At 38.0% G+C, this 15,716-nt stretch overlaps 1 protein-coding gene across 2 annotated transcripts in view; it reads right to left on the bottom strand.

Annotated features, from left to right (window-relative positions):
• LOC128985910 (serine/arginine repetitive matrix protein 4) overlaps positions 1-15,716 on the bottom strand; it is a 136,001-nt gene that overhangs the window by 108,158 nt on the left and 12,127 nt on the right. For both annotated transcript variants that reach the window (XM_054405891.1, XM_054405892.1), the window contains exon 3: positions 11,430-11,537. In XM_054405891.1, coding sequence (XP_054261866.1) covers positions 11,430-11,537 — 108 coding nt within the window. The remainder of the gene's footprint in view (positions 1-11,429; positions 11,538-15,716) is intronic.

Below are 15,716 nucleotides of genomic sequence, written 5' to 3'. Positions count from 1 at the left end.
ACGAGCTAACCTGAAGGCAAGTGAGCGCAGCGAACGAGCTCCAACCGAAAGGTTAGTGAGCGTAGTGAACGAACTTCAACCAGGACGTGATTGAGCCATGCGAACGAGCTCATCTTGAAAGTGAACGAGCATTTGACATAAAACCACATTAGGACAGGACGACTGTCGGGCCAGCTAAAGTATGTTTAGTATGTTATACATTTTGTATTTCTTTAGTCAGAAGTGTTTTTATTTTAACTATAAAAAAATTGGCCAGCTTCAGCTAGTAACTTAAGTAATGTGTTTGACATATAGTACATTTAATTTATTAACATTAATTGGTAGCGTATTTTCATCTTCTGGGCAAAACTGACGTCACAACCCAGGGGGTTTAGTTTTCAGTTTTAATTTAATAGTAAACTTTGTATTATTAAGTAGCTTATCTTAATTTAGTTGTAACCTTCAAACAGGATTTGAACGTTGTTTCCAGTTGAGAGATGTCTTGTTAGATGAGAGATTATTAGAGAACTGGCGGGATCGTCTAGAAGACCTTGTAATTTGTGCACTCCAGCGGAATCCACAGTTGTTAGAACATGCATGTTGGTGAAATTCTTTGCTTTCAACCTTTGATGCTTCGAGAGCAATAGCTTTCCCTAGAATGTCAAATATTAAACTTTGTGTACACTGATTGTAAAATTTGTTCCCTTAGCCAATTGTCCTTCAATCCTCGTATAAACTGTACCCGCACGAAAACATCAGCAATTGACACAGATGTTCCACATTCATTTTTGGAGCATTCAACTGCAAATTCACATTCTTGAAGATCACATCTGAGGTCGGCCACAAACTCTGGAATTGACTGGTTTTCTTTTTGAAAGATATTTAAGAAATGATGTTGAGCAACAACAACACTTTTCTTTGGAGTCAATAGTTTCTTGAAGTCATTCAACAGACTTTCATAATCTAATGATTTGAGTGGCTTGTCTGGACCCAGAAATGCAGATAGGTTGTTATAATGTTCACTACCTATAGCTAGCCTATAGCTAGTAGTGTTAGTACACAAGAGCTGAGCAATTTTCTTCTTATCAGTCAAACCTTTCATTGTATAATAGTTTTCGAAATGTTCCAAATAGCTAACTTTTTTTGTTTGGCATTGAATTTTTTGAATGTTGCAACATTTGACATTGTAGACTGAGAGCATTCTTCTCTGGTTTTTCCAATTCATGTAACAATCATTTGAATTTGAGCTTGAAACATGTTTCTCACGTACAAGTGCTTTTTGTTGTTCATTGAATGTGTTTAGAAGTAAGGTAAACTGTTGTGCATCAATTATAGTTTAAACTGTATAAAATATTATAGTATAGTGTATCTTGAAACTAGAAATTGAATGTAATTTTGAAAAGTAAATGTTTTGAATTTTACAGTGGCTAGTTGAATTTCACACTTATCGCCAATTAAAATTACTCTAATTAATTACGAGCTGTTGGCCCATCCTACGTACGGGAATATAGTAATCCATTAAAACTAGGGATGGACGGGTCCCGAAATTTCAGGAAATTTTCGGGAATAAATTATTCCCGATTTTAGGGGCGGGATTACATTTAAATAGGTAATTTTTCGGGACAGGATTTGGTCCGATCGTCGGCGATTTTGCCGCTTCGCGAGTGACGATAACGCCGCTATATCGAAAGATGTTCACCATTTTTATTTATTTTTATTTTTTTTTATTTATTTACTACATGTCATTACATCATTTTTTGACAGGACATAAAGTCATACACAGGATATACTAAAACTAAGAAATAACAAAAATGTCTTACTAAATTATTAATCTAACTTAACGTCCCTATTTAAATAACATTCTATAGAAAAAAAATTTTTTGTTTTTAACTAGGTCTTCAGGGTGGATCTGAACTGTGTTTTACTATCAATATTTTTTATGCGGAGTGGTAACTTATTGTAAACTTGTGGGCCTATATATTGGGGAGATAAATGAAATTTCTCTAATCTATGGGTTTCAGGCTTAATATAACTCTTAAATCTAGTGTGGTGGGAATGAATGGGTTGGTTCATGAATGAGGAGAGATTGTCTTTAACCCAATTTGAAATTTCTAAAATATAGTGATCATAAAATGTTAAAACCGAAAATGTTTGAAAAAGACTTTTACAAGGAGTTCTACGAGGAACTCGCCCAATAATTCTAATTGCTTTTTGTTGAAGTTTGAATATTTTGTTGGAGTGGCATGAGTTTCCCCAAACCAGAATACCATATGTCATTATTGAAGAAAAATAAGCATGATAAACTATAAGCTGAGTCTTCAAGTCAACAGCTTGTCTGATTGCACGAAGAGAGAAAATACAGCGGTTTAATCGTTTAATCAAATTAACAACTTGTGATTTCCAGTTAAGATTTTCATTGACAGTTATACCTAAAAAATTCACATTTTGCTGCAGTGGCATTTTAGATTTTGATGTTGTAATTTTACCTGTTTTATATTGATTATTAGAACTAAACTCTATAAGCTGAGTTTTATCATAATTCATAACCAACCCATTCACCTGGAACCAGTCTCTGAGCGCTTGCACCTCCCTGTCGAGTGTGTGTCGCAGGGAGTCGATACTGGGTGCCGTACATAGCACCATTGTATCGTCTGCATACTGAAAGAGTTCCATATTGGAGACTTGAGGTAGGTCATTAACATATATTATGAACATACTATGAACATAACATAGTTCCGCGAACGCAGGAGGCGAAGACATTTTGACGATTGCGCCGTGACCGCGAGTCATTTCGACGATGTTGCCGTGACCGCGAGTCATACCGACGATGTTGCCGTGACCGCGGAGTCATACCGACGATCACGCCGTGACCCCGGAGGATCATGCTGTGACAACAAGGTCATACCGACGATCACGCCGAGAACGCGGAGTCATACCGACGATGTTGCCGTGACCGCGGAGTCATACCGACGATCACGCCGTGACCCCGGAGTCATACCGACGATCATGCTGTGACAACAAAGTCATACCGACAATCACGCCGAGAACGCGGAGTCATACCGACGATCGCGCAGTGACCGCGAGTCATAAGCCGGGTTTACACGCTCCGATAAAACATAACGACTTGTCTGCAACGACTAATCGTTACGTTTTGTCGTAGGTTGAGCGGACCATTTAAACGTTCCGTCTTTTTCTTTAACTTTGGCTCTCAAACCACTCCCAGATGTATCTTGTTGTGAAGTAGGCTCCCTCGCTCCCTGTATATTTGACGATGGATGAGTTATTGTTATTGTCTGTTTACATTATTTCTGTTGCAACAAGTTTTAAGAGGAAAAGAAAACCTAGAAGTAAGTGGAGTCGGCATTGGCTACTGAAAAAACAGTTATCTCATGTGGAGTTGCTAAAGGAATTGAGGAACGAACCCTCTGACTGGAGGAACTACTTAAGAATGACTGAGGATACCTACAACGATTTATTGAACATGGTTTCTCCACATATGAAACAAACACCATAATTAGAAAGGCAGTATCTCCCCATGAAAGACTCATTTACGATTCCTTGCAACTGGTAGAAGTTTCAAAGACTTGGAATTCACAACAATCATTTCTAAAACATCCCTCCTGCAAAATAATACCTGAAACATGCAAGTTGATGACAATTGCCCTGTTTGCAGACGGGTTAATTTCTTTATATTTGTTGATTAATTCTACATTGGCCTCAACTCTATTAAAAAGTCACGAGAGGCTTGACTTGTGTCTGACATAGTGACAAATGTGACACAAAACAGTAAAAATAAACCACACTACTCTACACAGTCCAAATATACCACAGCGGTTAAAACAACAGTACTACACAGTACAATTACACAACAGTTAACTGGACCAACGCGACATCGGAGGGGTCATCCGCGGTCACGGCATGATCGTCACGGCGTGATCGTCGGTGTGGTAAGGCACAAATCTGCTGCCCAATAAATATAAAAGGAGGTGTATGAGTTAAAGCTAATTAAAGATTAATCCATCCTCTCATTAATGTAACTACTGTACTCGACATTGACAGAAATTGGTTTTTCAGTTGTAGTATAATATGCTCATATGGTATAATCTGATTGTTCATTTCTTTTGCTCTGTATATACACATTGTTATTTCCTTTTGGTCTGTGTAAACATATGCTACATATCCTCGGAAAGTGCTTCAAGAGCTTTCTGCGCATGCGCAAGCTGAGGTGCCCGTGGGTACAGAACGTCACGTTATGTCTTAAAATGTAAACAAAATGACAATAATGGCAGAATGTTTTCTCATAAGGCCCATGTTAGTTTTTTTTAAAGTTTGTACTCTCCTGGCTATACCACTGGTCTAGAACTTATTATTGACCCAGAACTTAGTTATTCCGTAAATATAAACGTTTTTGTTAGGGCAGATTCCCAGATCGAGTTGACAATTATTCAAACTTTACTCGTATTATACAGGGTGTTTCAGTAAAGCGTAGCGGGCTATGCAGATTGAGATTCTACATGCAAAAATAAGTCGAAAATGTAGAATAACTTTTTTTCGATTTCGGCTTAGTTTGGCCGTAATCCACCATTTTGTATTTTTTTGAAAATAATTAATAACTCAAAAACCCTTGGAGATATTTTGATGAAACTTGGTACAAACTTTAATTCTACAGGTATAAACATTCTCCGAAAATATCTTTGATCAGGCTCATCGAGTTTCAAAATGGCGACCATTTAAAATGTTTGTTTTAATGGCCGGTTTTCATTGAATTTTACTTAAAAAATTTTAAATGGCCGCCATTTTGAAATTTGATGAGCCTGATCAAAGATATTTTCGGAGAATGTTTATAACTGTAGACTTGAAGTGTATACACAGTTTCATAAAAATATCTCCAAGAGTTTTTGAGTAATTAATTATTTTCAAAAAAATACAAAATGGCGGATTACGGCTAAACTAAGCCGAAATAAAAAAAAAGTTATTCTACATTTTCGACTTATTTTTGCATGTAGAATCTGAATCTCTATAGCCCGCTACGCTTTACTGAAACACCCTGATATAGGATAACCCCAATGCTAAATAACTCCCAATAAGAAATTCATGGCTAAAACAGAATTCAATACTTTAACGAATAGCTATGAGGAGTTTTTCCCGTTTTCAGTCTGCACAGCACTACAAAATAAAACCATAAAACGTTTTGTTGCAATTTTTTAAATGCCATATCCTATATTTTCTAAATATAATTTTCAAGTTACACAGTTAGTTATTTATAAGTAAAAATCTACGTTGAATGCACTAAATTTGAATAAATAGATAAGTTTACAAAGTATTGAACAAAAATTTACATACCTATAAATTTTTTTTATAATCACCCCTCTTTTGGGATTTACACTTACTGCCACAACCAGAATGATGTTTTCGGTGGATGAGCTTTAATAGAGAAGGTAGTGCTTGTAGCATGTGTGTCTCCTAAAGGGCATATGTACCATCAGTAAAACACCACCCCCAATCTGTTGGATCTGCTGGTGAACTATTTCCACACCATACTTGAACCTCATTATACACCCTTAGGCCGTGGTAGTTTTCAATGTGTTTTTAAATTGTCAAAGTAAGAAACATCCATAATAAATGTATGGGGGAGAGTTTTCGTGTTTATATATCTTTAAATCAAAAAATCTATTTAAAACGGATTTCAGCATCGAAATCAGCATGGAAATCTAGTTCATAATGATGTGTCACAACGCTATAATTACATTAAAAAATATTTTTATCCAATATGGCAGATCCAAGATGGTGGCAAAAAAGCATCCCCTATCGAAATTAATTACTGACCATCCAATAAATATCGGCGGTGGTCCCAAGTCAATATCTCGAAAAATGTACAAAAAACATGTGGTATCTTTTTTTGCAAAATTTGTCCAATATTGGGAAAAGCCGCCATTTTTATAATTAATTTAGGGGTTTCCCGTGGACTGATTTTGTGCAACTTTTGCTATGTCACTCTACACACCACAACAATAAAAATAAAACCATAAAACGTTTACTTTTAAATTTTTATACGATTCCTATGTCGTTTGCGTGGACTATTACATTAATTTATAAAAATATTTTTATTTTAAATATTTTATTATTTCTACAGGGTTCAATTTTGGTTGTAGGTCCATGCATAGATAAAATGAGTATAGACATTTAACTATGGTACATGTATTTGGTATTATTTTAGGTAATTTCAGGAGGAACATAAAATGTATTAACGACTTTTAACCAATATTGACTGGAAAGTCAGAATTTCAATAAAAAGAAAAAGAACTACGGTACTGGATTTGGCTATACTATACTGGATTGGCTGAACTATCTGTTCCACCAAAGATATTTTTGGAGACTTTTGATATGTTATTCACAACACTTTTCACTATCAAACTACAATGGTTTCATCTGTGTTCTAATTATTTCTAGGTCAAACCATATATTCAGGGGCCTATTCCTTATATAATTGCTGGTGATACAAACGATGCACTGTTTTTTCTTGAATAGCTTACAGAAATGTGTTTCTACCGTTGCAATAGTATTAAACCAATTTGCAAGGTAAATGCATTGCATGTTGCTGACCTTTGTAAATTAGCTGCAAAATTTGTATATTAGCCATACAGTAGACTCCCTCTTATCCGGACACCTTTTCACCGGACATCGGATTAACCGGACTACACTCGGCGGAAATGACATCTGTTTAACCGGACAATTTTTATCAGCACATTGGTTTAACCGGACTAGATCGGCAGGAAGTGGGCATTACTGAAACGACTGTTCTCGTGGGAAAGATTTGAGACCAGTGATCACGTGTCTAAATACAATGCTCTCCTAAATTTAAGTCGAATATCACAATAAACAGTCCATTTTAATGAGTTTTTGGGGACGTCGGTTTAACCGGAAAACCCGCTATCCGGACTGGCCTCGGTCCCGAGGAGTCCGGATAAGAGGGAGTCTACTGTACTGCATCAAAACAGCTGTGTTAAGTAAGCCTACATGATTTGTGGGATAGTTTCACTTGTTCCCTACTTAGTTTTTAAACTTGGATTGTAAGCAATGGCATGTATCGAAAGTATTTTTTGATTGGTTTAATAGTTCGACATATTGATTGTATAATGTAAACTATAGTTCGGCCGCTTAGAAAACGACCTGCGCGCTAATGCTAAACCAATGCTGGAGTAGGTCGCTTTCTAAGCGGCCGAACTATAACACAATAGCAATGACAAAATGATTGAATCACTTACCAAACAGATATGATTGCTGTAATATTGCCTGACACAAGTATTCAATTTTTATATAGGCTATTAGGCCTACAGATTAAATAATCCAAAAATTAAAAACTAATCCTTAAACATGCAATTTTTATTAATAACTTCCTAAAAATAGTGATATGTCGATACCAAAATTTATCGAATCTCTGTACAGACACCTGAAAAATAGATTCTTAATACTGATCATGTAACAATTTGTCCAAATTTTCTGAAGGATTACTACACCAACCCCTGGCTTTATGTAATTTCATATAGTATAATTTTGGAGTAATGGGTTGTTTTCCAAGTAGCCTACAGAAATAATAATGCAGAAATTACAAAAATTGCACGTAGCCAATTTATGTTTTAAACCCATCTAAACACATTAAATAAATACCACGTTGAAGGTAGGTGGATGAAGATATAAAAAAAAATATTTAAAAAAACTTTCTAGAAGTGTGCCATTTTAAAATTTTTGGTCAAGCCAAACTCGAGGTTATATTGTAATCATCTAACACAGTCGTAGAGACACCATCATCGTTTTCTGCAATAACTGAAAAATCCTGAATATCTCAATTAGTAAAAGAAACATCACCACTGTCTTCCGTGGTCGTGGAAAAATCCTGATATTGTTCAGCGGTAACGGAAACATTATAATCGTCTCCCGCGATCAAAGTAAAGTTATCATAATCTTCCTCGATGGTAGCTTAATTCAAATAATTTCCCGCGGTCATCATCATCAAGCAATATTGTTGGACATCATCATCGTTTCCCACAGGAAACGTCATCGTTCGCATGCGCGATCACGGAAACGTCATCGTCGTCTCCCGCGGTCACGAAAACGTCATCGTCATCTCCCGCAGACACGAAAACGTCATCGTCATCTCCCGCAGACACGAAAACGTCATCGTTGTCTCCAGAAGACACGGAAACGTCATCGTCGTCTTCCGCGGTCACGAAAACGTCATCGTCGTCTCCCGCAGACACGGAAACATCATCGTCGTCTCCCACAGGAAACGTCATCGTTCGCATGCGCGATCACGGAAACGTCATCGTCATCTTCCGCGATCACGGAAACATCGTCGTGGTCTCCCGTGGTCACAGGAACGTCATCGTCGTCTCCCTCGGTCACGGAAACGTCATCATCGTTTCCCGCGGTCAAGGAAACGTCATCGTCCGCATGCGCGATCGCGGCAAAATCACTAACATATCCCGCGGCCATTTGGACATTATCATCGTCTCACGCGGTCACGGAAACGTCATGTCTGAATGGGCGATCACGGAAACGTCATCGTCGTTTCCCGCGGCCACGAAAACGTCATCGTCAACTCCCGCGGACACGGAAACGTCATCGTCCGCATGCGCGATCGCGGCAAAATCACTAACATATCCCGCGGCCATTTGGACATTATCATCGTCTCACGCGGTCACGGAAGCGTCATTGTCTGAATGGGCGATCACGGAAACGTCATCGTCGTTTCCCGCGGCCACGAAAACGTCATCGTCAACTCCCGCGGCCACGAAAACGTCATCGTCAACTCCCGCGGACACGGAAACGTCATCGTCTGCATGCGCGATCACGGAAATGTCATCGTCGTCTCCCGCGGTCACGGAAACGTCGTCATCGTCTCCCGCGGTTACGAATACGTCATCGTCGTCTCCCGTGGTCACGGAAACGTCGTCATCGTCTCCCGCGGTTACGGATACGTCATCGTCGTCTCCCATGGTCACGGAAACGTCATCGTCATCTCCCGCGGTGACGGGAACGTCATCGGCGTCTCCCGCGGTCGCAGCAAAAAATTCCCGGTTAAATACAAAATTCACGCATAATTCCCGGTTTTTTTCCCGGTACAAAAAATTCAGGCATAATTCCCGGTTTCCCGGTCGGTGGACACCCTGTTTAGTGATGAAATACCTTTTTTTTTGTTTTACTACCCAGTGCGTATTAATACGAGGTGTGGCTAGGAAAAAAATTGTATTTTTAGAGTAATCTTTTTATTTTTGTTTCCTTTACAACTTTTACCGTATCACCTTCAATCAGCGACCACAGAATTATAATAGACCGGGCATGCCAAACGATACAGAGTGAAACCTGTTTCCAACGCTTCGCACCTATCCAACATGGCGGCTGCAGTGATTAGTCACCCAAGTACGGTGCGCGCACCTAACTATTTTGTATTTCTTCTATCTATTTTTTTACTATTGCCTAAACTATTTTATTGTCACTGACAAGACGTCAGCGCATGCGCGAGCTCTCCGGCGTCGGAAGCTAGCCGGAAGCCTATCGCTTCTCGACCGAAATAATTTTACCGGACCGCACCTGACGCACTGGACCGGATTCAGTGAAGGGACTTCCATTTGAATTAATGGTTTTGGAATTTATCTGATCCGATTTTACCGGACCGGACGCAGTGTGTGACGAGCCTAATGAATACTGAACACCACTTGTGCATTGTGGGCTGGGGCGTTGTCCTGATTTAGAATCCACGACTTGTTCTTCCACAACTTGGTAGCTTTTTTCGCACTCGCTCACAGAGGGTGGCCAAAACCCCAAGGTTGTATTCTTTATTCACGGTTTGACCTTCAGGAGGAACCCAATTTGTATACATTATTCCATGGATGTAAAAAAAAAATCATCAGGTCTTTAATTTTTAATTTGACATTTGAGCTTTCTTCATTGGTTTAGTGAATTCAGACTCTTCCAGTGCATTATTTCTTGTCGCTTGGTTTCTGCATGGGTAAAAAACCCTGATTCCTCACACGTGATAACTCTTTCCAACAATTCAGGATCTTCCCTGATGTTTTTTTGCGAATTTCCCTATAGGGAATTAGCTATTACCGTAGGTGGCACAATAAGACCTAGGCCCGGGACCAATTTGCTTTTTCATTGTGATGTCGCCAGAGGCCAAAAACACCATCCGTTAAAAATGTTATATATGTATAAATAGGTTCATATATGTGTCCGTAAACGCGATAACTTGTGTAATTTTGTCCGATTTTTATGAAATTTGGTTTGAAGGTGTAAGGGGGGATGAACTTGAATGAGTTTGCGAACCAGCAAAATCGGACCATGGGAATGGGGTTTTACCAACAATTTGTTTTATGGGGTAAAAAATTATTTTTCTTCATTTTTGACCCTCAAAACACAAAATTTCCCAATTTCTCTCTAGATTATTTTTAGCTTAAAAGACAAATAATTTAGTATATCAAAGTGTTTTTGTACAATTAATGGTTACGAAGAAAATTAAAAAAAGTAAATTTAAAATTTCTTTGTTATTTTTATGGAGAATATTGTAAAATTTTGTAGTTTGCTTGTTTATGGATATAGGCCTATTTTGATCAAACTTGGCAAATTTATTTATTTTATGCTTAGCTACTAATATTTTATTAAAAACCCCACTTTATTGGCTTCGCTGTAGCAGCAAACCTAGATACTTGTTAAACCTTATGTTAGCCTATATAAAGAGTTTTAATTTAAAATCAATTCAGCAAATAGAAATTTACAACATTGCTGCAAGATTGCTGCGGCGGGGTATTTAAGATGTCAGAACAGATTTCCATCCGTAGCGTGAGGATTTTTGGCACCATTTTGGAACACACTTTTCTCATATTAAAATTATCATTTAATACTTGATGAACCAATTCTTTCTCAATTCCCACAGTCTCGTCAACTGCACGGATACTCAATCTACGATCTTGACAGATTACTTTGTCTATTTTTCTTAATGTTTTCATCCGTCTTCGAGGTTGAAGACCTAGGCGCGGATCACCTTCATCATCTTCTCTCCCTTCTTTGAAACACTTGTACGTGACATACATTCTTCCCTAAACACTTGTTGTAAGAGAGAATAAGTCTCTGTTGCGGAATCACCCACCTTCACTAAAAATTTCACGTTAACACATTGCTCAATTACGATGCCTACCATTTTTCCGACGAGCGGCATATACAAGGTCCAACATCAACAAAGGCTGAGGCCCGACTGACCAAGCTAAGCATGTCAAGCAAACCATTAAGTCTCAGATTTATCTCTGCCACATCAGTGCAATGGCTGTTGCTAACCTTAGAAATCATTCAACGAAATCTAGTTGAGCAAATTTTTAAGACGCAGCCTGGAAATAACCAATTGGCTTATTTAGACAGCCATACGCCACCAATGTAAAATGAAACATATTACTCACATAACTCTGCCGTACTCGTCACAAGGTTTCTCATCTGCATTGCTGTCACTTCCCAGCAGCATGGTTCGGTAAGCAGCTATTTTGGAGTCAATCTCGGTTTGAGGACATCTGAAAAAAGTAATGATTCATCAAGTTTAACAAATTACTTAATTTAAATAGTTTTACAACTAGGGATGTGACAATTCTCGATACCACCAATACTTGGACAATGGTATCAGTATTAAGAATCGATCGATAAAAGTCGATTCCGATACAAATACCCGACTCTTCTGTGAAGATCGTACAATCAGAAAATTACTGCTATTGTCACGACTGCGGGAGACAATGATGTCGTTTACAGGGCTGTGGCATATAAACAGAGAAGAGATTTGCCGCGATTTAGGATAGGATGATAAGTCTACAGGGCCGAAAAATATTATTTAATGAATTTGCCACGATCATGCAAGACGACAACAACGTAACCGTGACTGCAGGAGACTGCCAGAGTTTTGCCGCGATCGTCCAAGACGATTATGACGTTACCGTGACTGCGGGAATCGGATGATATGTGTCTACATGGCCGCGGGAGATGAACAGAGTTTTGCCGCGATCGTGCAAGACGATTATGACGTTACCGTGACCACGGGAATTGGATGATATGTGTCTACATGGCCGCAGGAGATGAACAGAGTTTCGCCGCGATCGTGCAAGACGATTATGACGTTACCGTGACTGCAGGACTCGGATTGATTAGGTCAAGACAAATTTCACCATAGGAACATGGGTCTATAGTACCTAGTTTACCGTATATCTGTATTTATGTGTTTTTCACAAAAACATTAATGACTCCTAAACGGTTTGAGATACAGCATTGAGATTTTGCAATATCTTATTAAGACCTATATTCGTTTAAAATTATACAAAAAATCATAAACCGTCTCAAAATGGCGGTCATTTAAAATATTTTACTCCAAATTTCACAAAAACTGTTAACTTTGCAAACAAATTGCAAGAGACAAAACAGTAAATTTTATGCAGTTTTCAAGGATACCTTATTTGTTAAGAATGGATAAATAATAACAGAGAAATGTGTTCTTTTCATAATGCATGACCACTTTTCTCCGTTTAAACAATGCTAATACTCATTTTACATTGTCTAAAAATCTTTACAATCATCTGTTATACGTCAATCAGGAGTTTTAAAACATATCAGCTGATTGAATTATGACAAAATTTCGGGTTGGGAGACAAAATTGAGATTTTAAAGTATGTAATTGTCGCCTCACCTGAAATTAGGTCACACCTTAAACTTGTCCAGATAGCTTAGCCTACAATGAGATAGTCCAGGACTCTAACGTGTTCGTTAATTAATGATCGTTTCGAGTTTATTGGCTCAGAATATTAAATACAACAATAATGCTTACAATGTTAAGCTTACCTTTAACAAGTGCTCATCATAGCCACTCGAAAAATATGTGAAGTTAAATTTAGAATTTTGAATAACCTATGATGAATGCGAATAACCTAATTAATTAGAAACTTAACTAAAACGAGACTCGGTCGTTATACTTGGTAATCACCAAAGTAAACGTGTCGGGAAAATTTGACTCGGTCGATCACCAGAGTCGGTACGGGGTTTCTTAAACCAAATTTATGTAGGACGGCTCGGGGTAACGGAATAATCCCCACGGATATTACTCGGGTGAATTGAATAAATTTCGTGGCAAGTAAGAGCCGAGGGTATGTGTGCTGACGGCGGGAAAAAGCGTGCAAGTCGCGCGCAGCGCGCAATTGCGGCACAATTAAAATAAAATTAAACTTCTCTACAACTAAAATTAAACGAAATTCTATAACGGCAGCACACAATAGTTAAGGGCTCCACCACCAAGGGGAAAACTTTATTTAACTCACCAGGATGACTCGGGTCTTTACTAATTGTTGGATTGCTCCAAACAGCGACGTCCTTATCAATCTGAGGCGGGTAGACAACTGAACTCGAGGTCGGCTCCTCTGGCCCTTCTTCCCCATCGCTCCTGGCGGCAGGGTAGCTAACTAATTTCCTCCCCACTACGATGACGTAGGCCTGCTCCTTCGATGCCGTTGTCAACGCGGGCGCGGTTTACCCCGAACGAAAACTAATACTTCTAAATAAAACTTAAAAACGGCTTTTAACCCCTTGACGGCTTTTGGGTCGTTACAGAATAATTTGTTTTTGTTATTTATAATAGTATTGTTGTCTGAACATTACTGCAAGTCTTTACTTACGATTCTTACAACCTAGTTTAAATCATTATTTATTGTGTTTTTACGTTATTAAGTTGGCTGTTTAGTACTGAATGTGAGCAAACACATTAGAAGAGTACAGTACTGTGATATGGTCTACTTTTTGGAATGGCTCGTGGTAGTACAAGAGGAACGGCGAGATTGCAGAACACTATCCGAACAGGCAATGTCCTAATCATAAGACATTTGGTTTTCAGACATGTTCAGACAACATGGTACTTTTATAAATAGCAAAAACAAATTATTCAATCAGCTGTTATGTTTTAAAACTACTGATTGATGTATGTATAACAGATGATTGTAAACATATTTAGACACAGGGCCGGTTCTAGGAATTTTTCAGAGCTAAGCGAACACCCGAATCAGCGCCACTTAGAATCCCCCCTTACCACCCCACCCACTCCCCCCACAACCCATGAACATTACTTAACTATATTTGTGAATTTTTTCCTAACGATTTTGGGAAGAGAACTTTTTTATAAGTTTAGGTTAGAAGAATACTTGCAATAAAAGACTGTTTATTATTCCCAGAAATTTAACATTTTTACACTTTTACTCATCATATAAACTTTAGCAAAACCAAGGCCACACTAAAAAAACAGTCCGTAATGCTCGTCAAGCATGACGTCACTATAGAAGACGGCAATGGCGCAATGTTTGCCATTTGTGATCAGCTGCTTGTTTTAATCTTTCCTTGGAAAATAAATAAATAAATACCTACGTCATTGCCGTCGTCTATCGTGACGTCATGCTTGACGAGCATCACGGCCTAAGTTAAAATTTATTTCTAAATATGAAAACAATTTTTACAGGATAACTTGGATACGATATAAGTTTTTACAAAGCCTATTACAATGAAAAACAGGTGTAGGTAGATGACAAGAGAGGAATTTTTAATTGAACGCATTCAACATGAAGAAAACATGAAAAAACAAACTTATTACTTTGACAAAAAAGAATAAAAAATTTCAATTTGAACAGTTCAAAAGCTCTTAGCAGTTAAAAATTAATTCTCCTAGCTTTGATCTTGGCAAATTCTTTAATTGCTGAGTCGGTATCAATCTGGTTCAGAACAGGTGTACGTATACAACTAAAAGAGTGCAATACAATACAACGCAATGCTCTGCTTCAGGAGGGGAGAGTTATCAGAAGTAGAAGGGAGGGAAGGGAGGGGGAAGTTTCTTGTTGTGACAAGTGGTGCTGCGCGCTTGTTTATCTCGAGCATGAATCATGAAATTAAACCCAAAGGCGCCGCGCTGTACGCTGCCGAGCGTCACCTCACTACAAATCGAAACGAAACTGCAAATGGCATTAAGTCTTTGTTGTAGTGCTGTACAAATATAATCATTTTTCAAGTGCTGTTGGTACAAACAGAATAAATGCCTTTATTGTGGTGCTTTGAATGCTTGAACTCTGAGCAAAAATAAACAAAATTACATTGTTAAAAAAAAAAATTATTACGTTGGTGCCACGAAATGCGGCCGCGTAGTTCGCATATGGGTTGAACCGGCCCTGTTTAGACAACGTAAAAGGAGTAGGCTATTAGCATTGTTTAAACAGAGAAAAGTGGTCATGCATTATGAAAAGAACACATTTCTCAGTTATTGTTTATCCATTCTTAACAAATAAGGTATCATAGAAAACTGCATAAAATTTAGTAACTTTTTTGTCTCTTGAAATTTGTTTGTAAAGTTAACGGTTTTTGTGAAATTTGGCTTCAAATATTTTAAATGACCGCCATTTTAAAACGGTTTATGATTTTTTAGGTGTTTAAAAACATTTTTGCAAAATCTCAACGCTGTATCTCAAACCGTTTTGGAGTTATTAATGTTTTTGTAAAAAACACATAAATACGGACAGACAGCAAACTAGGCACCACAGACCCATGTTCCTATAGTGAAATGTGTTTGTCTTGACATAAGCAATAACGCTATATACATGTGTCCAGAGAGTTACGGGACACCCTGTATAAGATATTGAGGGAAAAATATATTGAAAAATGTACATAACAAGTTAAAAAGATAA

The sequence above is a fragment of the Macrosteles quadrilineatus genome, unplaced genomic scaffold (assembly GCF_028750875.1).
Source record: "Macrosteles quadrilineatus isolate MER2022 unplaced genomic scaffold, UCM_ALF_1.0 Scaffold_2__2_contigs__length_208266976, whole genome shotgun sequence".
NCBI lineage: Eukaryota > Metazoa > Arthropoda > Insecta > Hemiptera > Cicadellidae > Macrosteles > Macrosteles quadrilineatus.
Note: the sequence above shows the minus strand (reverse complement) of the source record. Positions and strands in the feature narration are given on the sequence as shown.